Source organism: Pseudorasbora parva, chromosome 9 (genome assembly GCF_024679245.1).
Source record: "Pseudorasbora parva isolate DD20220531a chromosome 9, ASM2467924v1, whole genome shotgun sequence".
Classification (NCBI taxonomy): domain Eukaryota; kingdom Metazoa; phylum Chordata; class Actinopteri; order Cypriniformes; family Gobionidae; genus Pseudorasbora; species Pseudorasbora parva.
The window spans coordinates 20,978,552-21,002,801 of record NC_090180.1 but is presented as its reverse complement, the minus strand read 5'-3'; the positions used below and the strand labels follow the sequence as shown (position 1 = coordinate 21,002,801).

The window sequence follows — 24,250 nt, the reverse complement described above, 5'->3', positions numbered from 1 at the left end:
TATTTCACACAAACATAATTAATTGTTCTGCATCTGTGAGAGTGTGGCCGGACTTTTGATATCGTGGCTGTACTTTCTGCTCTCTACTGCGCAACTCCGGTCCCGAAATCACTACTGCGCAGACTCAGGTCCCAAGATGTCAGCACCGTGTGGAGCGTCTGAAAGCTTCAACTCTGGCCAGCTGAAACGAATGAAGTTGCAGCGTCCATATTTTTTTACTGTCTATGGTTCTGATTGGTTGAAGGACTATCCAATTGCGTACAGAATTATTCGAATAATGCCAGTTGATCAAGCCTCTTGTGCAGTAGAAAATACAGAGCAGACTCTTAAGACCAATGTTCAATCTTAAAGGGGGGGTGAAAATCTTTTAAAGATCAGTATGCATTCTTAACACTGTTAAAGACTTGGAATCCCATACTAAACATTGACAAAGTTTCAAAAGTTAAGGTGAATGTTTGATGGGAGTATTTCTTTGTCAAAAATACTACTTCCGGTTAGTCATAAGTTTCGGCAAGTTTTTTTTCGATCATGGGTCCACTTGACGTTAATAGGTCAGAATTTCCTTGTATGGGCCGTACGGGCAATTCTACCGGAAGAGCGTGAGAGAGAGAGAGGGAGAGTGCGAAAGCAACAGGCTACGCCCATCAAAGCGCTGGCTCGTAGGCTGCGCTGCACAGGTGATGTGACTTCAAGAAATTAACAATGTCACTGACTGAAACTGAGTGTTTCACCCCCCCTTTAAATTGAGCTTGGTCAGGTGATAGCCAGACAAGATTCATCCAGTAATAAAACAGGTGGAGTATTTATGAGTGAGTAAAATGAATCATTCAAACCATTTTTTAATCATTCAGATTAATTAATTATATTATTTAAATTAATTAATTATATAGACTGCAGGGATACAATTTTTCTAGAAGCTCTAGTATATTATGTGTAGTTTTGTTGACTATTCAGAATTGTGATCTCTGTTTGAAACAAACAAACAACAACAACAAAAAAACGTGATCCTCAATTTCAACTAGATTCACGCAGCTCTAATTCACACATCATAATATGGTTGTCAGTCATGTTGTAGAGTGCTAAACAATTAGAAAACACCCAGAGCACCCTAGCAAACACCTAGCAATGCCATATCAATAACCCAGAATCACATAGCAACAAATTAAAACCCTAGAAACTGAATAACAACAGCTGTCACGGGATGTTTGCGGGCGAAGAGACGAAGACAGGAGAAGAAGGTTCCAAATAACAATAGTTTTAATAATGTTTTTCACAAAGGCAGACAGACAGCTGGCAATCACAAATAACATAACTGTGACTGGACCAAGAGTGACTGTGAGGGTACAATTTATTAAACAGACACAAACAAGATGATTAATTAATTATACAGATGAGTGGCAGGAATCTGAACAAAGAAGACACGTGACAAATTTACACGTCTATGAAAAACTAATAGAACATAACTGTGACATCATGCTCCCCCTCTGGCAAGGCGCTACCTTATACCATAACAACATGGGGCTTTGGAGGAGGACGATGGGAGGTGCAGACGAGGGGGGATGATGGCAGGATGTGGTGAAGGACTGGTGACCGGATGTGGCAAAGGGCTGATGATGGCAAGAGACGAGACCCCAGCAGCAACAACAGAGAGTTCCTGATGGCACAGACCCAGAGCTCTCCAGTGTTGACAGCCCAATGGAGGGAGAAGCCAAGATGTTGCTGGGTTGGCTGTCGACATCTGGGTGACAACCGACAAAGACAGCCGATGGATCCGATGGCGCAGACTGAGGGTTGAGTGAGCTGAGCACCATTGCTGGTTCTAGAGGTGGAGTCAGAGTACCTGAGTGCTGTGGTGATGACAGTGTGACCGAGAAAAGAGGTGATGCTGACGGATAGGTGGAACCAACTGCAGTTGAAGGGGTGGATGGACGGAGCGCAGCGCCAGCGTAATATCTTACGGTAAGCCCGTAAGTCTATGGTGAAAATGGTGTGACGACTGACCAAGGGGGAGGACTGGCTGAGTTCCTCCTCCAGCCAGTCCTCCTCTTCCGTCTCCTCAGCCAATGGTATCACGGGCTAACACCCCTGGTTCGATCCAGGCTAAGGGCTTCACTTTTAGGGCGATGGTAAGCTCTGTCCTCTTTTCCACTGGCTCTGGCTCACTCATTGTGGCTGGCGGTGCTCCTAATGTGCGGGGTGCTCACGTGACTTCTCCATGGTCGTTGGTGGCTGCTCTCCGTACGTGAAACTCTCCAAACACCTGATGATAGCCTCTCTCTAGTTTAGTTCTTTGGTGTTTGATTGGTGGATGGGATAATTATAGTTTGCCCCGATTTAGAAAAGTGACTTCAGGGTCTCTTCGTTGTAAGGGCAAGCGAGTGCAAGATGGCAAATTCTTTTGGTGATAACTTAAAAGTTTAGCCGCAGCAGCGAATTGTGCTGCATAGTCCTTATTTGGTCCAGTCATCTGTCACAGTTGTTTACCTATCACCCGAATTTAAGATTGAACATTGATCTGGGGAGCCTGCTATGTATTTTCTAATGCTCAAGGAAAGTGATAAACAAGAATTATTCAAATGACTCTGTGCGCAATTGGAAAGTCCTTCAACCAATCAGACCACAAGAGGCGTGATCAACGGACAACGACCCATCGCTTCTCTATCCGTCATCATGTTAAACCCGGCAATAGCATGCCAGGTGGATAAGCAGCCTTTGATTGGTTCCTGCAAAAGTTTAACAGAAGCAGTAGAAATGAATGTACAGGCTTCCAGACTGAGTTGGAGGGAGAAATCAAATCGCCGGCAGATCAGGCTGGGTTTACCCAGTCTACTGTCACAGGGTGTTTGCAGGGGAACAGTCAAAGACAAGAGAAGAAGGTTCCAGGCAACAATAGTTTTCATAATGCTTTTCACGAAAGCAGGCAGACAGGTGGCAAACACGAATAACATAACTGACTGTTAAAAATGCATTTGTCATTGGATTATTTATTTAAGAGATTTGTTCAACAATGCTGATTCATCCAGTAATAAAACTTATTACACAGAGTTACATGATGCAGTTGGGCTCACTGGCACTTTCTCCACAGCAGGCTCAGGCTCTGTGGTGAAGTTCTGCTGTAGCTCCATCTGGCGTGGTGAAGGTTGGCTGGGCTCAGGTGTGTGTCAGGTGAAATGGGGCTGTTTGGATCTGCAAGGACAATGGTGAAAGCCGATTCGTTATGAACCAGCACCCAAATGTGGCAAAATCTTTGGACAACTGACTGACAGACGTGCCTTGGCTTGGACCGCTCACTAAGGCTGGTTTAATATGAAAAGAAAAGGGAAGCGGTCCCAGTCTAGTGCATTTGGCACACTAGATTTAAAAAGTCTTGGGTGTGTTCTTCCAGTGAGTGGTCCTGTGAGCAGCACTGCTGGCAGGTTCATGTTGAAAGGGAAAACAAAAAGTGGGAAAAAACGCATAAATTATCACTGTATTGGTCTTCTATTGCGCTGTGGCTGTATAAATGAGCTAACGACGAAGGAGAATAAAGATTCAACAGTCTTTAATAAATCCATGTGGGAAACACGCGAAGAACACATCCACTAAACAACAATGAGACCAGACAAAGAACTGAACCAAACAGGAGTGTATATACCAGAACAAATGAGGGAACTAATGAGCTACTTAATTAAGAACATGTGAGCTGAATGAGAAAGACACTGACTTGAAAAATAGGCCACAAGACCAGAAATAACCACAAAGCATAATCTTGACACAGCCTCTCAGTGACATTTTTACATTGTCGCCACTCACATTTTCTTCAGAAAACATACAAATCTAGCTTACCACTTCACCACTATTCTTCTCCTCATATAACAGCTAATGTCTGTAATAGCTTCCTAATGGTAGCAATGGTAGGGTTCAGGATATTTTATTTTAATGGTTACTCAGTTGCCCATAATTGGATCATATTGGTCTCTTTTATTTTGAGTATCATAATAGTCCTATGATGGCGCTGTTGTCCTCTCTCCTGCTTTCTCTGTCTTTCATCTCTTTCTGTTTGTCCCTGCTTTTGAATAATTCCTCTCCACCGAAATGGGTGAAATTGTGCAGAACACAAGGCCTGTGCAATGATTATCCTGATGGATAGTACAATGATGAGATGAGTCATATGCTGCTGCTGATGGAAGTTCTCCTTCTCCCCTAAGCCTTTACCTCACCCTCAAATCTGACACATCACTTTGCCAAGATTTGTGGCCACAGATTCAAATCAAGGTGGAGGGATATTTTCTTTGTATTCCCCCTTGCAATGAGAACAGATGAGATGAGTGGTCAAGCAGATGCTTTTCCCCCTTCTCCTTTCTCTGTTGGTTGAGTATGGAAGTGCTTTAGGGGGTAAATCAGTTTTGTGACTTGGATGATTGTCAAAACCAAATCAAATTTTAGTCTGTAATCTGATTATACAGCCTTTTAACAACCGTAGTGAGAAGGAATCTGTTTTTGCAGGAGATAACGGAGATATTGGAAAGTGTTTTAAAATACTCTTTTCAGCATGATTTAATTTCAAATCAATGTAGTTACAAAGGCTCTACCAAAAAAAAAAAAAAAAAAAAAAAAAAACATAAATGCAAAAATCTAGATTTCTATGAGAGGTGCATTAAACAGTGATATTTTTTTATTATCATTTTTTTTAAATAGTGTTCCTTTTTAACACAATTTAATTTCAAGACACTTAAGTGATAATGCCTCTACCAGAAAATAAATAGATACACAAAAATGTAGATTCTACCCAAGGTGCATCCGTGTTCATCTCAATGACACGACATGAATGTGAGACCATTGATGATGTAACATTCAAGCAATCTATGCAATGCAATCTTTTAGTCTCTGAGCTTTAAATGGTCATTTTTTGAAATCAGCTCTTCATGTTTGAAGTCTTCCTGTGAAGTGCAAACCCAACACCCTCCCCGAGATGTTTGATGTGCCAGATTTGAGCCCCACTGGCTCAGAAAGATTTGCTGACAGGCACCTTATTATTCCAGACACGATTCTATTCTAGATGGCAAATTTCGGGCCATCAAACTACATCAAAGAACAGAGACATCCACACCTTAGCAGTGAAAGAGGGGGCTTTTGCTTTTTGTATTTCTCTATTGCATGGATATTCATCAGTTACATTGCTATAAAAGTTGTTTGAGGCATGATGCAGAGATAAGCACTTGAACCTTACTTTTAAAAAAAATCCTATTTCAAGATGCAGTCACAGCTACTGTTGTTTGGCGAATCGCTGGGAAAGCCCAGTCAATTTGGTAGGAATCTACTGTATCTTGTTTTTTATGTGAAAGTTTAGCCAATTAAGCCATTTGAAAATTCACCACATTGACCAACAGACTACTTTGGTTTAGGTTGACTTCTATGTGAGCTGTGCTTCATACATGGCCACTGTCACAATTATGTTCTGTTCCGTCTTCACCTGTGCTGATTTGTCACTGATTAGTTTATCTTCCCCACCTGCATCTAACTAGTTCCCTCATCTCCCTTGTGTATTCATACTCCCCATTCTGTTCTGCCCTGGGTCGGATATTGTTTGTTGCTGTTATAGTATTGTTTGTTGTGTATGGATGATGTTCGAAGTAAAGTCAGTGTTGAACCCTCATCTCCTGTGTTGCACTCTTCCTACTCCTCCTCGTCTTCAACAAACCGTAACAGAATAACCGACTATGCAAGTGAGTAACAAAGATGGACTCACCTCTGCTGAAACTCCTTCTCTGCCCAGAAAGCCGGCCGTATCTGGACTACCTGGCCTGGATGATCTGGAGCGACGATCTCTCACCTACAGCCAGCGATCTCGAAGTTCCAACTGAGGTTAGTCGGGAGCTGGAGGACAAGAAGGCCCCGGAGTTGACGCAGGCCAGTCAGTCCAACGCAGAGCCAGGAGCGGACGTAGACCTGATCGATCTGTGGTCCGTGCCTCTGGCTTTCCTGCCACCAGCTCAGGTAGAGGTGGAATCCCTGGATACACCACAGGCCTCCAGGCCCACCTCTCCATCTTGACCTGTCAGCCTGTCACCATCGCCTCGGCTCACCGCTCCTTCATCGCCTCCATGGCCCGTCTGCCCAGAAATGCTGCTGGGCTCCCTTGTCTCTCCAGGTCGGCCTTCGGCGGTCGACGCTCAGCCTAAGCCTCGGACTTCTGGGATTCGGGCTGTGCCCTCACCCTGCACCCCTCCAGTGTCAGCAGGCTCCTCCCTTCCTCCCGCCGCCCCGTCGGCCTCGCTCGCCTCATCGTCGTTCTGGCCATCCGGATCAATGTCACCACCTCAGTTACGTGAGCCAGCAGCTCGGCACCAGGCTTCCAGGCCTACGATGTCGCCCTGGTCCGTCGGCCGCTCGGTTTTGCCGGTTCCTCACCTCACCATGGTTCCGCCTCCGCCGATCGGTCCAAGGGTTCCGTCCACCCTGACGGTCAGGACTCCGCCCTGGATCCTCCCACCGTCAGCGCCACCATGGTATTGGTGCCCACCTTCTCTAGAACTCTGCCCATAACCAGCTTCACGCCTTCCACAGAAGCCATCTGCCCCCTTTGTTGTATAATCTTCTTCACAGCGCGAGGACACGCCTTTTTGAGGGGGGCGTAATGTAACAATTGTTCTGTTCCGTCTTCACCTGTGCTCGTTTGTCACTGATTAGTTTATCTTCCCCACCTGTGTCTAACTAGTTCCCTCATCTCCCTTGTGTATTTATACTCCCCATTCTGTTTTGTCCTGGGTCGGTTATTGTTTGTTGCTGTTATGGTATTGTTTGTTGTGTATGGATGTTGTTTGAAGTAAAGTCTGTGTTGAACCCTCATCTCCTGTGTCCTACTCCTCCTCATCTTCAACCAACCCTGACAGCTACACTATTGGCAAAACAATGGACTTTTTAAAAAAAGTTTTCTAATTAAATGTTGAATGATCAAATGTAGCTTACTTCACAGCAATGTAGAACCAATATTTGCTACTTTCTGCTTGTCATTTGAAAGACATTTGTAAGCTAGTACACGACTTCAGATAAATCTGACCTGGACTACAAGCCAAAAAACTTAGATTTTAATTTCATAGGGTTCTTAAAGCTGCACTATGTAACTTTTCCATCCACTAGAGGGCACCTATTTAAAACAAAGGTGTAGTTTGATGACCCCAAGTTTGAGCTCAGAATCTTGGGACAAGTGGCCTTCACCTTACAGCCAGTAGAAAATAGGAGAAATCATAACACATGTTCATGGATGCGGTTATTAATATTACTGTAGTGCGAAGCAGAGCAGGAGAGAGTGTTGTGGAGCTGAGCAAGGCCGCTCGACCAATTGTTATGCAAACACACACCTCACAAACAACGGGACTTTTATTATGACGGGACACAGTCATGGGCGCCATTTCCGCTTTTCCAGTCTATGTGTATTTAACGTAGCTCTGTTTATCATATTACATACATTTAAATGTGTTTAAATATGTTAGCTCTGCGGCTGCTGTGACACTTGTTGTAAACTGCTAAGAGTAAAGTGTTTTTGTCAAATAAAACTGCCTGTGTTTTTGTTTTTTTCTTCCTCGGAAACCGAGGGTAATGCAGATATGCTGCAGATATGTCGACAGGCGACTCCCTCAGATATCCCGGCTCCTCGGATAAAATAGCAATTTTCTAACAATTTACAAATAGTTGGAAACATTTGGGGTATTGTAAGAACTCAACTGTATACAATATATAACACTTGGTTTTTAGATATTTTACTGCACAAATACTTCATAGTGCACCTTTAAAAGTTGGAATTGCTAAAATGATTATTGCATACGATGAATAGATTACATAATATGGTATGTCTAGCATAGAATGTCCCTAATATTCCAAGTACTTTTCCAGAAACTATGCATTCTGTCATATCGAGATGGGCATGTTTCAAGTAAGTTGTCGCTGAGTTTTTCTTTTGACACATCCACATTCATTATGTCCGTGGGCACATCATTATGCAGAGATAGCTTTGACAGTTCTCCATCTTTCACTGTGAAACAAGAACAGAGAATGTAAAACGTCACATTTTAAGAGCTTTCTGAATTTTTTTAATACTCAGTGGAAAATGTCATATCAGATAAATGTGAAGGAGGAGAATATTCTGTTTTAATGGAAAAAAATGAACAATTCATTGGCTTGAGTTGTCCTCTGCGATCAGTCGAGTGCAAAACAGAGAAAAGAGCTTCAGTTTCTGTCAAGTTTAATCCTCTTTAAGGAATACAGAATGACTTTTGCTGTACTTCTAACTTCTGTTGAAAAGGGTTGAGGTTTTGAACTGCTTAGGCCATTAGGACATGAACTGAGAAATAAGAGCTTTGTTCTATTGAGATATTATTGATTTGACTTATAATTTCACATGTTTTTGTTGTTTGATTTTATAAAGTATTATCTAACATATAAATAACTGAGCATGATAAATAGGTTGTTTTATTCTTTGAGGTCATGACCTTTTAGAAGAGTTTGTTTGTCTTTCCTATTCAACAGTTAAAATAATACAACTTTATATTTTTATTAGAATAATATGTTATGAATTGATACACTAAAAATATTGGCCCCACTTTATATAAGGTGGCCTTAAGTACTATGTTCTTGCATCAAAAAATAAGTACAATGTACTTACTGTGTTCAAATTGTATTGTAAAACACCTTTGCTGATATTGAGGTGGGATACGGGGAGAGTTAGGGACAGGTGTGGTGGTATGGGTCAGTTTAAGGGTAGGGTTAGGTGTAAGGGAAGTGTCAACTGTGTAATTACAAATGTAACAACAGAAATTAATTACAGATGTAATTACATCCAGGTATTTTTTTTTAAAATGTAAGTACAATGTAAAAACATGTATGTACACTAAAAGTGCATTGTATCAAATGATTAATTACAATGTTAGTACATAGTCCAAAATATTTAATTTATGAATACATTTTTTAGATCAAAAAGATAATATTTAGCTATATCCCTACATCATGCAACCCATTTACCACATGATTCCCCCTAACTAAAAATTAATATTGATTACATTGTACCTTTTAAACCACATTACCCAAATTACTGTATGAACAATATTAAATACATATTTATCTTTAATTTGTGAGAAATAAATAATTCTCAACATTTTTAACCAACATTTTGTCTATAAAAGTGTTTTGCCATCCATTGTTTTCCTTTCATTAAAACAGTAACACATTTATAATTATAACCTAGTTTTAGAACGAGTTATAAAGGTCAAAAGATCAAGATGAGTCAAAAGGTTCCAATGCGAATGTATTTAATAAAGAAATAATGTCAATACACAACTTAACAGTGTCTACACACAAACAATAACCAAGAATGACCTGAGGAAATTTGATTGAAATATGAACAGCTGTGATGATTAAATGAATATCAATCGTAACAAACCAGTGGCGGGAAATATTAGACAAGCTAACTAAAAGTCCATGAAAATTAAATGACAGTTTGTGATGAGCCTAAAGAAAGATGGTAGGATTTATTGTGCTCCGGACAAATATGAGCCAATGGAAGCATATATAAAGAAAATAAAACTGGGCCTAACAAATAGCCTTGTTGAACACCAAAGGTAATAGATTCAGGGGAAAAGGAAACATTTCCCAATTCTACAGAGATTCTTACATTAAAAATGGGAGGAAAAACATTCAACAGTCCTTATATCCCTGCCCAACTGTCAAGCAACAGCAAGACCTAAAGGAGTAGAACTGCATGCACACTTTCCTGAATTACCAGTCAGCAACAGGTTGCGAAACAGCTCAAGGAGGTCCAACTATGTGCTGTGATGTGCTCTAAACCCAGAATTAATTGCAATTGATCAAAAATGCCTTTTAAACTAAGCATGATAAACAACATTTTCCATGATTTTTGATAAAAAGGACAGTTTTAAGATTGGCCGATAATTAGTGTCAAATCTTTTTATTTGTCTTTTTTTAAAAGAGGTTCCACCACAGCATGTTTATATTCCCACGTTATATTCCTACTTCCCACGTTTATTACTTAAAAAGCTAAACCTTCTATGAAATGAGTAGCTGATGTACTATTTATTTTGAACTTTTGGGGATCTTGTGAAGCTTAAACACCTTTTTATTATCAAAGAAAAAAAACAAAAACATTTTGACTGTAACTATGAATACTTTGCTGAATGTTTTTTTTTGCCACATTTTGCCCATGAATAAGAAAAGCTAAATGACGACATGTTTTCTGTTCTCATTCTCTCCTCACAGAAGAAGTCAGTGATAGTTACCAGTCTGATTGTGGTGGTGTCTCTGTTTCTGGTGGTAATTAATTACTCAGAGAAACCCTACTTCCTGCTGCAGCCTGTATTCGGCCAAAGCTTCAGTAGAAACTGGATTTTCTCCCGCCCACCGCATAAAGCCTTCAAACCCCACCGCGGCTACCTCAGCGTCCCCAACCAGGAGGTGAGGATAGAGCACACTTCAAATATTTAGTGATTTGTCCTTGTTTTACACTTTTGAGCTGCATTAGATTTCAAAAGATACAAATTGGCTTGTCATACAGTCAAAGTTGGATAAAAGTACTGTACATTTCACCAATTGAACATGTGCATGTAGCATCATTGAAAAGAAAGTTAGGAATTGCCTGCTCACTTTCATTTGAGTTTTGATTATAATGTATTCTATAATTATATATATATATATATATATATATATATATATATATATATATATATATATATATATATATATATATATATATATATATATATAGTGTATAAATATAATATTGTGGTAAACCACACAACTATTTTAATTTAATTGCACTTTGGTCAGTCATACTATTCTCAGTATAGTTTGTAAATTTTTAGCAGGTTTTGAGTTACTCACACAGAGTTTTATAGGTGACGATTAAAATACTCTTGAGGCCTTTTTCCACTTAATAAGGGTTTCCAAAAAAAATAATATATATATATATCTTTTTATGTTACTGAGTCCTAATGAGTCTGTTGTTAAGACTGAAATCTAGCATACATATTTATGAGGATGTTAACAATAGTCTATTTTGCCCAGAGATGTTTTCAAGGATGTGTGGATGATGAAATCTGTTGCCCAAATGTTGAAGTGAAACCAAGTTGCCAATCCCATATTCAAGGTCATTCAAGAGTTTTTTTTTCGCACAGAGATGAGGCTTTGACTCATAACTGCCGAGATCACGTAGTTTCAACTGCACAGCTGATTTATTGCCACAGTTAGTGCAGATAGGCTGGCTTGTTCTATTATTTACAATGGAACAAAGCAAATTACTAAAGAAATTAAAGAGGAAAAGTTAATTGAATTTATTGCTCCAATCTGTTCTCTGAAAAGCATCCAGCTTTTTTTAAAGCAATTTAGTAAAGATGAAATTGGCCAGAAGGGTTGGAATTATTTTGTTGTTTGTGCTTTCGTGCTGTTTTATGCTCAAACAGAGGGGCAGAGAAGGTCCTAATTCAAATACTGTGTTGAATACCTTTGTCAAGGTTACAAAATGCTGCTACAACAGTCATGCCTGAATGAAAGGTTTTTATTTGCTGGGCAGCCTCTCTGACCTACACATAATTGAGATCTTTCAAAGTCACAAAACTCTCCACACCAAAAACTGTTTATTTTAGACCATAGAAAACTAAAATGAAAATATTTTAATAACTTTTAATAAGTTGCTTGAAATCTACACCCCTGTAATTCCACAGAAAACGGCACTGATTTCACCATAGATTGCTACATGTCAATTTTGAAACTCTTCAGTGCGTCAAATCTCAGTGAAATTGACTTTATTATAGAATTTTAATTTTCTATAATAATTTTAATTAAATCCTTGACTGCTCTAAATAAAATGTACTTTCTCTTGAAAAAAATCCTCCTCATTGAAATAATCATTTTGAAAACTTCTTAATGTTTATAGGTTTACAACCTTTTTTTTTATTGTTATTGATGTAAAGAACAATTTGCGTTGTGTGTGTGCATGTGTGTTTGCGTGTGTGTGTGTGTAGGTATAGATAGTGAAATGTCTCAGATTACGACCATTGTTCCATGAGAAAGGAACAAGATGCTGCGGCTTCTAAAGCCTTATTGGCAGGAGTATCCCTTCTAGATGTGTGTCATTTGGCGGGCTGGTCCTTTCTGCTCATATTTTTAAGGTTTTATGTGGACTTGGGTTCACAGGTGCTTCTGTCGTAGTTGTGCTTGTTGATTTACACTACATTTACATTAAGGCCCAATCCCAATTCTATTTTATACCCCTTTGCCTTCCTTGCTTCCTTGGTCCTTGCCCCTTGAAACAGAGTGGCAAGGCGCAGGGGTGAAAATATTCCCCTAAGAAACGGGACCCTGCTACACCATTACATACGTCATCATACCCCGTTTCTCTTATTAGTGTCCTGTAACATTTAACCAGTATAGCAATGAAGAGCAATGAAGTGCAATGAAGTGCACATATCTATCAGAAAATCAGGCGCAAGCATGTTTAACAGATTACTCACTCCCAACAGTTGCTGTATTTGGACTTCAGTTTGAAAGTTAATTTCAGTTCGAAAATGTATGATCCTTCAAGTTTTCTAAGACGATACAGAATGAAACAGAACATACAAGACTAGTGGAGCCGCTTTTCCATCGGGTCACTGTTTCCACTGTTCTCTTTGTGCCGATCATAGGCTGTAAAAAAAGATGGACATAGTGTCTGTGACGTCACCCATTGGATTCTGAAGAGAAGTTTTGATGCGTAAAGTAGGGTCGAGCTGGCCACCGTGCATCACTCACAAATAGCGTGTTTAGCAAGAAACTGGCAGCCGGGCAACACACACGTGATCGTTTCAGAGTGGTAACATCACTGGACACATTTTAGCAGCACGGTAGCCGGTGTATGCAGGGAAATTCCCCATACCCCTCTGTTCAGTGTGGTCCCGAAAAATCTTCATTTGAAGGGCTATCTGTCCCTAACCCCTAACCCTACCACCCAAGTCAAAAGAGAATCGAGACACATCTACCCTTTCATGTGAATGTGCAAAATGAAGGGGTAGGGGAAGGTTAACGGATTGAAATGGGATGGGGCCTAAATCATTTAGCAGACACTTTTATCCAAAGCGACTTATAAATGAGGAGACCAATAGAAGCAATCAAACCAACAATAGGCCAACTATGTAAGTACTGTGACTAGTCACAGTTATTCTAGCATAGTACATATAGTAAGGTTTGTTTTTAAATATATATACAATATTAAATGTTAGTATTAATTGGTCAAGTGTTGACAAAAAAGATGCATCTTCAACAGTTTCTTAAAAATGGCTAAACAGTATAAACATTTTGTCAGTAGCCTACTCAGCGAAGTGAGTATTATTGTTCCCACAGTGCTGCTACTATAATACAGCGCGAGTGTCCTCGAAAAGGAACTAAACATTTTTTGAACTCATGATCTTTCTTGTTTAAAGTAACTTGTTTTTGTAAAAAGTTTGTGTGCTACTATTTCTATTTTTTAATACATTTACAAAACTTGTACACCAAGAGACGCAGCAAAAATACATATTCAGTACATTTCTTTACTATAATTCTTGCATCCATATCCTTATGATTCCTTTTGTATTTTAACTGTTTTGGACTCATAAATAGAAACTGGCTGTATGTTCTTGTCTGAAATGATGGAGTGTGGGCGTTGTAGTCAAGCGTCTCACATTCACAGTGGAGCAGGCTTACCTGTCAGATCAGTGTCTTTCTGTCAGCTCAAAGCGAGATGAATGCTTCTCATCTTACTGCTGATGTTCGTGTCAATACTTTACTCGGAACTTCTGCCATACAGTGAAATTGATTGGGTGGGCAAGTCTTTTTCAGCCCTCCTATCATTATTCAATGAAACACAGGCATTTGCTGTGGTATTTGTCTTGTACTAGGTTAGAATTTTTATATTAGACATGCAAACCTAACTCTTTCAAGTTTACAAGCTTAATGAAATGGCTGTGAATTTAAAAAATGTGTCTATTTGAATACTTACTGAAGCATACCATTTGAGGAGGTTTTTCAATTTTACCTGTGTTTGGTGTGCCAATAGTTTTTTATATTTCTCTTTGCTGCATTAAACTTTGATTATGACTATGTTTGCCCTGTCTGCTGGCTTATGAAACAGTTGTTGGCTGTAGTAACATTGTACCTTCTGACATCAAATAGAGCAGTGCACATTTTTAAGATGACATTTATCTCCTCCAAAATGTTTCAATTCATATAGTCCTAAAGGGATATTTCAACCCAAAATCAAAAAATTTTTCTCAAAATGTACTCACCCTCATGTTGTTGGTAAGCATTTTTTATTTTTTTACATAACAATCCCTCTACTCTTCAGGTTTTCTTTGAGGCCTTTTTGTTGTGTATCTAGAGGTTGCTTATTCAAAACACGTGTAGCTTGATGTAGCTTTTTTCGCAGAGCTTTTATAATGCCGCAGACAAGTGCTTCCGTTTTCCAGTCAAGTGTATGTGGGGTAATGCAGTGCTGTTTTATCATATTAGATACATGTTGAATATTATGTTATAATGCTACTCTGTGCATTCGCTCAGCGGCTACTATGAGACACTACAGTACACTTGCTCGATATTAGGCATGGTGAAACATGGTACTTGCGGTAAAGCAAGAAAACAAGATTTAAACAATAAGACTAACTTGGTTGATCTATATAATAATGATCCGTTTTCTGTCGATGAATGCATCTAAACAGTTGCTCACCTGTCTAATAAAACACATAATATATAAAACTGTCTTTGGTTTTTCCATGGTTTCAGCAAAATAAAACCATAAATCAAGGGAAATCAGGTAACATGGTCCGTTTCCTGGTTAAAATAGCTTATTTCTCTGGATTTAAACATTCTTGGAAACATTAGGGGTAATGTACAAACCCGATTCCATAAAAAGTCGGGACACTGTACAAATTGTGAATAAAAAAGAATGCAATAATTTACAAATCTCATAAACTTATATTTACAATAGAATATAGATAACGTATAAAATGTTGAAAGTGAGACATTTTGAAATGTCATGCCAAATATTGGCTCATTTTAGATTTCATTAAAGCTACACATTCCCAAAAAGTTGGGACAGGTAGCAATAAAAGTCCGGAAAAGTTAAATGTACATAAAGGAACAGCTGGAGGACCAATTTGCAACTTATTAGGTCAATTGGCAACATTATTGGGTATAAAAAGAGCCTCTCAGAGGGGCAGTGTCTCTCAGAAGTCAAGATGGGCAGAGGATCACCAATTTCCACAATGTTGTGGGGCAAAATAGTGGAGCAATGGGCTCAGGAATACTTCCAGAAAACATTGTCGGTGAACACAATCCACCATGCCATTTGCCGTTGCCGGCAAAAACTCTATAGGTCAAAAAAGAAACTAACTGGGCCAAGGCTCATTTAAAATGGATCAGATCTGTGATCAGACAAATCAAAATCTGAAGTTCTTTTTGGAAAAAACTGGCATGTCATGTCATTCGACCTAACTCAAGAGAGAACCCAAGTTGTTATCAGCGCTCAGTTCAGAAGCCTGCATCTCTGATGGTATGTGGTCGCATGAGTGCATGTGGCATGGGCAGCTTACACAGAATACTACATCAATTACAACATCATGGCTCCGTAGAAGAAGGATCTGGGTACTGAAATGGCCAGCCTGTATTCCAGATCTTTCACCCATTGAAAAAAAGTTGGCACATCATAAAGAGGAAGATGCGAAAAAGAAGAACTAAGACAGTTGAGCAACTAGAAGCCTGTATTAGACAAGAATTGGACACCATTTCTATTCCTAAACATATTGTCTCCTCAACAGGCTTTTGTAGACTTATAAAAAGAAGATGGGATGCCACACAGTGGTAAACATGGCCTTGTCCCAGCTTTTTTGAGATGTGTTGATGCCATGAAATTTAAAATCAACTTATTTTTCCCTTAAAATGAAACATTTTCTCAGTTTAAACATTTGATATGTCATCTATGTTGTATTCTGAATAAAATATTGATGTAACGCCACGCCAGCAGAGGGAGCCCTCTCCCGAGTACTGACTTTGTGCCACTCCCTCTGCTTCATTGGTTACTTCCTGTTTGGTGGACATTTAAACATGGCCATGCCATCATTCCTGTGCAAAGTATTGCCAGTTAACCCGCCTTACCGAATGTTTCTTTCTATATTGTTTTGCTGTCTTGCTATTGACCATTGCCTGTTTATTCTGTTTCTGCCTTTTGGATTTCCCTTTGTATAGTTGTTTGGATTGGACTGCCTTTTTGTGTTTGAACCTCTGCCTGCCTCATGTTTATGTCCATTGCCTGTCGATTTGGAATTGTTTGCTCTAGCCTGCAAATAAACACTGCATATGGATTGTAACGCTGCCTCAGCGACCTTACAATTGAAATTTGAAACTTCCACAACATTGCATTCTGTTTTTGTTCACAATTTGTACAGTGTCCCAACTTTTTTGGAATCAGGTTTGTACATAATTCAACAACATATATAACATTGTTCGGATATTTAAATCCAAAAATCTTACATATTGTGCCTTTAACTCTATCCCCGCATGTAATTGACAAGTTTTTTCTAGGAAACTGATAATAATCAAATTCATTTAATAATCAACTCTGAAATTAAAATTGAATATAAATTTGTATGTAGTTTAACATCAACTTTTCAATCATTTACAAGCTTTTTTATTTAATTCTTTATGCAGTTGAAAAACCGATTGAATGATTATAAGACACGATACATTTATAAACATTGTGCAATTTCATTAAATTTACCTTTCCATGTTCATTTCCATCATTTTGTGCTATAACTAGTAGTAAATTGGAAGAGGTGTTTTGTGCTTTGCTTAAAATGAGTCCTTACAGTGATCTGTTATGCCACATTAAAGAGCTTTTACAAATATACAAGCACATTTTGAGTATATTACGCATAAAATGGACCTTCCGGAAAACTCTCTTCCGGATTCACAAACACTTTGTAAACATCCGATTTGATAGTTAAATATCTAATAATAATAATAATAATAATAATGCGTTCGATTTATATAGCGCTTTTCAAGGCACTCAAAGCGCTTTACATAGAAGGGGGAATCTCCTCAACCACCACCAATGCCACCTGGATGATGCGACGGCAGCCATATTGCGCCATAACACTCACCACACACCAGCTGATTGGTGGAGAGGAGACCAAGTGAAGAAGCCAATCAGGAGAGGGGGGTTATAAGGAGGCCAAGATGGACAGATTTGGCAGAATGGGCAAATTTGGCCAGGATGCCAGGGTTACACCCCTACTCTTTATCGAAGGACATCCTGGGATTTTTAATGACCACAGAGAGTCAGGACCTCGGTTTAACGTCTCATCCAAAGGACGGTGCTCTTTGTCAGTATAGTGTCCCCATCACTATACTGGGGTGTTAGGACCCACACAGACCACAGGGAGAGCGCCCCCTGCTGGCTTCACTAACACCTCTACCAGCAGCAACCTGGTTTTCCCAGTTGGTCTACCATCCAGGTATTGACCAGGCTCAGCCCTGCTTAGCTTCAGTGGGAAACCAGTCTTGGGCTACAGGGTGATATGGCTGTGTTAAAATATGTGTTAAAATATTCCAATCATTAGTAAATAGGGTGTGCATGCACGCTTATCCACAATTAGCATAATCCCACCTATGAATTACAGCTACTTTGGCTCCAGTATATTGCATATATGTGTAGGGAACATCTCGGTTATGTATGGTACGTCAAAGATGATCCAACAAAATAGGATAACTTCTGGTGAGACCAGTCCTCTTCAAGTGTCTAAACAAGCCACTGAACATTGGCATGCAGTTTTTGCATCCCTGCCCGCACAGGTGGGCATAAATACGGAAGTGGGTGCCTGTGTAGCAGGGTGAGTAAGTTTCCTCCACTGTTTTTAGAGTGACGGCCTGTCAGCATTTGAGGCCTGTCTATTTAAAACCCTGTGTCCTACCTGAGGGTGCATCATGGCGAGGGCGCTCCACCATTCAGTGAGGGAATGTTTGGTCTGCAGCCCGGCGGTGATGTGTGTGTGTGTGTGTGTGTGTGCAGGCTGTTATATATAGGTAAGCTAAATTCTATTGTTTGTCCGTGTTAATATGGTGTTTGTGGTAACTTGCGTTCATTTAATTCCAGTGGTTTTAATGTAAATGCGTGTGAGCCACGGTGATTCGTGCTGTGGTTATAGCAATGCGTTTCCGTGACAATCACTCGCTGCGTATGGTTATCCTTTTTGACTAACGTTTCAATTAAGTGAGCTAATCAATTGTTGTTTTAGCAGGAGAATCAGTTCCTTCACGGACGCTTGGCATAGAGGATGCTGGGGTGACTGTCTCCTGCATGAAATGTGTTTGAGCTTGCGCTGCTGTTTTGTTGCTATTACAAGTCCGACTGTTTTATTGCCACTCGGTTTTCCACAGTTTCATCATTGTGCTGTTTAGCTTTATCTTCCTAATGGTAACTGTTTCTGAGATTATCGCCTCTGAGGTCTGAGCGGCCTTGCTGGCCGATCTGTTTCCGCCGACCTCCACCTGTTTGAGTCTAGTGGCTTTGTATCAGTGCTGTGTGCATTCAGTCAACGTATGTCACCTCACTCTGACATTGTAACTGGACTGCCAGAAGTCAGAGTGAATGTTAAGTGTGAATTTGTCTTTAACTTAATTTAGGGATATTTTCAACTTTTAATGTTTCATTTTGTATTTTGTTATTTTTGGTTTCTGTTCAGATTGTCTTTCGTGTTTTTGTTTTGTTACAGGAGCTGAGAGTTTCTGGAGGGTAACGTCCTGCTGCCATAGTGTGGTTTTCACACCTGTGCTGTGTGTTTTCTTGTATCCAATCTTCACGTGTGGTATGGGTATGTACTGTATCACGGGAACGTTCTAAATTGGACAGTGGGCCCAACCCTCCAGATACCTCCGCTTCTGGTCATTTTGTATTTCGTGTGTGCGCTGGATGCAGATTGGCGAATCCTGCCTTCTGTCTTCTCTTATTCAACATTGATACAATAAAGTGGCCATTTTTCATACATGCGACTTGTGTCTCTTCCCCCATAGAGATAACGAACCTGTGTTGTCTCTTAACAAAAAAGAATTTACTTGGTATTGTCCCCGGTGAATTTCCAGGGCGGCGTAGTCGCTGAATTAAATCTATAACTCTCCCTTCATACCGCCGCAACTGCATCAGATTTATTTTCACAGAGGAGCCATGTTTGTGACCTGGTCGCAGCAAGGGTAAAGCAGGTATGGCGATGAGATGTATGTCTCTCTTCCCTCCTTCAGTGAACGAGGGTTACCATACATAACTGAGATGTTCCCTTTCAGTCGGTCACTCTCATAACGTACATCAGGTGTCCGTAAGGACCAGTAAAAGCGTGTGCTGAAGTGAACGAGACCAACTGAAAGGGAATATACTAAAAATTTACTAAAGACACGCAGTGAGAAATTAGCGATGAAAAGGCATGGACAGTTTTTTTTTTAGCTAAACTGATCTGGATTTGCATTTGTAGGAGTTTTCCTTTAGATGCATAATGTTTGGAAGGAGACTATTTAAATAAATCATGTAAATGATTTACTACGGTTTGCGCCCGTCAATTTACTGGTATTTACGCCATTATTTACTGCCCCCAAAAAAGAACATCTTAAAAATCGGCATCAGCCGATCTGAAGAAATTATGCCAATATGCCTTGCCAATATGATAACGTGTTGATATGCGCCTGCAATAACTCACGTGTGCAAGGAGTGCTATAGCGATAAGATCATGTCAGCAGTGTGGTCATTCTTAAAGTGAAAACAAGCAAATACGTTGCATGTGTGATTTATATTGACAGTTTTTAAATGCTGCACTGAATTTGTGAATGTGCCTACAGAAGGACATGACTGTCAACAAACTAGCCCAAAACGAGCACAATCGTGTCTCCCCACTCTCTAGCGCGTGCAGCAGCCTCCACAGCAGCAGAAGCCGCCTCCAGATCCTAGTGCCCGTCTGTACAGTTTTTCTGTACAGAAGAAGTTTTTCTTTTTACATCACAAGCATGACACTTTTAAATTAAATACTTTTATATACAGTTTACTAATCTGTAATAAAATGACAGTAAAAATGTAATATACTCTTTTAATATACTCTTATTATAAAAATAACTTTATTAACATTTATTTATCTTTTAGCAAGTATCCTTTTAGTTAGGAGCCCTTTAGATATCTGAAACCAGAATGGAAAAAAAAGTGCTCAAAATGGCGTTGTTTCCAAACAAAGAGAAAAAATAATCGTATATCGGCATCGATATTGGCCGAAGTGAGTTACATTTTTATTTATTTATATCAGATTGGTATCAGTATTGGCCGATACTCAGAAGTCTTGGTATCAGATCGGTTCTGAAAAAATGGTATGGTGCATCCCTAGTTTTCACTAGTTTGGATATTTATATCTGCTACAGAATTGATAGTTACAGCCTGAGCTTATGGATGATTAATTCGTTCAGCCGTAAAATAAGTGATTATTAATTCCCTTTGAGCTAAATTGACATGTTTCTCTTACAAATGCTAAAGAGAGTAGTTGGCTATATGCCTAACAATAAATATTCAATTAATGTCTGTCTGCCAAAGCATTTTTAGCCAGCTTAAAAATGTATACATATATCAGGCACTCTTCTGAAAATGGCCAGCTTGTTGCATTTGAGAGCAGCTGAGACCCTTTGGTTGCTATGATGATACGGAATATACCAGTAATCTGTAACTCCATTGTTCTTAGTTTGTTGTTCAAGGAGGATGGTTGGTCGGAGTTGTATTTGTCCTGCCCCTCCTCTACTGTGATTGGTTGGCTTGGCAAAAAGTGACAGTGATGAGTGCTCTGTCTCTGCTCTGTCAGTGATGAGTTTACCTAAAGTAAATCAGTTCCCTTTCGTTCAGTCACTCCGATGTAACGTCAGTGACTGACGAATGAGGGTTTTGCTTAGAAGCCTATCATCTTTGAGACTAGAAAACGCCCAATGGCAGTGCCAATGCCATGGGCATGCGAGATTTGCATGCGTAACTCTGCCTACTCACGTGGGTATATAAGGAAGTAGCTCGCATGATCGCATTATGTTTTTAAGCTTCGGAGCCAAGGGTTACATACCTTTCATTCCTAAAGCCTTTCTGAGTTATTGTCAGAGCTCACACGTAGAACGTCCTTTTCAGGATGTCTTGCCCGTGTGCTTCTGGGTGTGGCCAGTCTTTGGCGTCTTCCGATGGGCACTCGCACTGTCTGACGTGTTTGGGCTTTCAACATGCTCAGGCGGCGCTTGTGGATGAGTCATGTTCCCACTGCGGGAATATGGCCATCTCTGTGTTGCGTTCGAAACTCAATGAGCTCCGTGCGGCCGCCGGAGTGAGAGTCCCCTCTGCCACACCCCGATCTGATGTCTCCACGCGAGGCGTCACTTCGGCTGGTGGCCAGGGTGACCCCAGGGTGACCTGAGGGTGATGGTGTGGAATTCAGCTCCGATGCTCATGCCTCGGCCCACACCCCCCTCTGTTGCACCGGTACCCGCGAGCGTTGGGATGGAGCCCGCGGCCTCAGTTTCGACCGGTCCGCGGGTTTCGTTCAGCACTCCGGAGGATGACGAGATGTCGGTAACCGCATCGCAAGGTGGGCTACAGTCCTCCTATGATGAGGATTCGGTTGTGCTGCCGCCTTCGGGTGTGCCAGCTTTGCCCGAGTCAGACCTGGAGTTGACAGCCATGCTTGCCCGAGCAGCCGCGACGCTTGGTCTGGAGTGGAACCCTCCACCCCGGCCAGAGCGTTCGCAGCTGGACGATTGGTTTTTGGGTGCGCCACGTCACGACAGCCGTCCTGCTGTGCCCCCAATTCCTTTCCCGGAAGTGCATGAAGAGATTGCGCACTCGTGGAGGGCACTCACGCCAGGCTAAGCGGCGCTCCTGACGCGGACGGCTCAGGGATGGGCAGTTCATTCCAGGAGACGGTAGCAGGACCGCTCCTTCCCCCCTCCCCTCTCATTTCTCCAAGAAGGGTTGGATCGAAGGCTGTCTCCTTCCACCCTGAATGTTTATGTGGCCGCTCCCTCCTCAGGGAACGAGGGTTACATACGTAACCGAGACGTTTTCAACTCTCAGCTACAAAAAAAGAAAAACACAGAGGGAAAACAAACTTATGAAATGTTATTACAGTAGATAGAGCATCAAAATTCAGTGTCATCAGTTTGCCTAAAAGAACAGAAAATGTTTGAATGTTTTATGCACTATTTAGGGAGTTAACATTTTGAAAATACGAACATTTTCATGAATCTGAAAATTTACATCAGAACATCAATTTACACACACACACACACACAAAAAAAAATCATGAATGAGGCCCGTTGTTTGAATTTCATGATACAATTGACAGAATGTGGAAGCTCAGACTTTGTTTAATATCATAAGTAACAAAACACAAGCTTGAGATTACTGGATGGTAAGCATACAAATAATGTTTAGTGAAGTTTTTTTATTGTTCCTGTTGTAATTAGCTTATTCACTTACTGTGCATCAATAGACACCGTCCAAACACACCTTTGGAAAAGTACTAATTAAACGAATTGGTCAATTGTTTCGGACAAATATTTTAATTTCATTTTTGGTGCATTAGTAAAAATCTAAGAAACATTAACAAGAAATCAAGCATATAGCGTCAGTTCTGGCATGTCACATTAGTCAAACTCGAATCAGCTGGCTGTCAGTTGATCACGTCTACCTATAGGAATACGACTATCTATCACAGCATACACTCACTTAAAAAAGTTGGGTTAAAAAGGACCCAGCAGATAACCAAATGGTGGGTTAATATAGCACCGACCTACTGTTAGGTTATTTTAACCCAATACATGGGTAGTAAGTTTTACCCAATAAATTGAGTTGCAAAATAACTCATTTGCTCATTTGGTCAAAATGTTGCTTTAACCAACCTAGTATTATAATTTATTATTATTGCTATGTAAATAAATAACCAACATCTTCAATATATTGACAATGCTTTATTTATATCCAATTGATACATTTTAAACATTTTCAGTAGTTATTGTTGCAAATGTTTTAATAAACGAATAAACATACAAACAAGCATAAATAGTTGCCTCGTTGTAGGTGGCAGTGTGTTGAGGAAACCAAGCACAAATATAAATGTTCAAAATACAATACACAAACAAAAGTGTTGAGTGTTGTAGAAACTGCCAAACAGCAGCAGCAGCAGGCTTGGGATTCTCAATGTCTAAATCATAAAATAATTTAAAGCATGGATCTACAGCTTGTAAAAGGCTGTCTTGCTCTAGTGTCACTCCTCCCACAATGATGAAGGCTTGTGAGCTGTAGTGAGACGTTATCCCCAAGCTGCAGGACAGTGTGTGTGTGTGTGAGAGAGAGCATTGTGCGATTGAGTGAGTGTGTGTGAAAGTGAGAACGGAGTGTGACTGTGAGTGTGTGTGCATTGTGTGAGTGAGTGTGTGAGTGAGTGTGTGAGTGTGTGTGTGAGTGAGTGTGTGAGTGAGTGTGAGTGAGTGTGAGTGAGTGTGAGTGAGTGTGTGAGTGTGTGAGTGTGTGAGTGAGTGAGTGAGTGAGTGAGTGTGTGAGTGTGTGAGTGTGTGAGTGTGTGAGTGAGTGAGTGAGTGAGTGAGTGAGTGAGTGAGTGAGTAAGTGTCTGTATGTGTGTGAGAGAGAGAATGAGTACAAAGTGTGACTGTGTGTGAGAGAGTACAGAGTGAGAGTGTGTGTATGTGTGTGTGTGTGAGAGAGTGAGTACAAAGTGTGACTGTGTGTGAGAGAGTACAGAGTGAGAGTGTGTGTATGTGTGTGTGTGTGAGAGAGTGAGTACAAAGTGTGACTGTGTGTGAGAGAGTACAGAGTGAGAGTGTGTGTATGTGTGTGTGTGTGAGAGAGTGAGTACAAAGTGTGACTGTGTGTGAGAGAGTACAGAGTGAGAGTGTGTGTGTGGGAGAGAGAGAGAGTACGGAGTGTGTGTGTGTGTGTGTGTGTGTGTGTGTGTGTGTGTGTGTGTGTGTGTGTGTGTGTGTGTGTGTGTATGTGTGTGTGTGTGTGAGAGAGAGAGAGAGAGAGAGAGAGAGAGAGAGAGAGAGAGAGAGAGAGAGAGAGAGAGAGAGAGAGAGAGAGAGAGAGAGAGAGTACTGAGTGTATTTGAGTGTGTGTGTGTGTGTGTGTGTGTGTGTGAGCATTGTGAGTGTATGTACATTATGCGGGTGCATGTGTGTGTGTGTG

The 24,250-nt window shown here is 40.4% G+C and overlaps 1 protein-coding gene across 2 annotated transcripts in view; it reads left to right on the top strand.

The window, feature by feature from the left end:
* Positions 1 to 24,250, top strand: part of st6galnac3 (ST6 (alpha-N-acetyl-neuraminyl-2,3-beta-galactosyl-1,3)-N-acetylgalactosaminide alpha-2,6-sialyltransferase 3) — a 131,109-nt gene that overhangs the window by 35,168 nt on the left and 71,691 nt on the right. The window contains exon 2 of one of the 2 annotated variants that reach the window (XM_067454292.1): positions 10,249 to 10,443. The exons of the other annotated variant lie outside the window; for it this stretch is intronic. Within the exon in view, the coding sequence (XP_067310393.1) occupies positions 10,249 to 10,443 (195 nt within the window). The remainder of the gene's footprint in view (positions 1 to 10,248; positions 10,444 to 24,250) is intronic. 2 annotated transcript variants of the gene reach the window in all.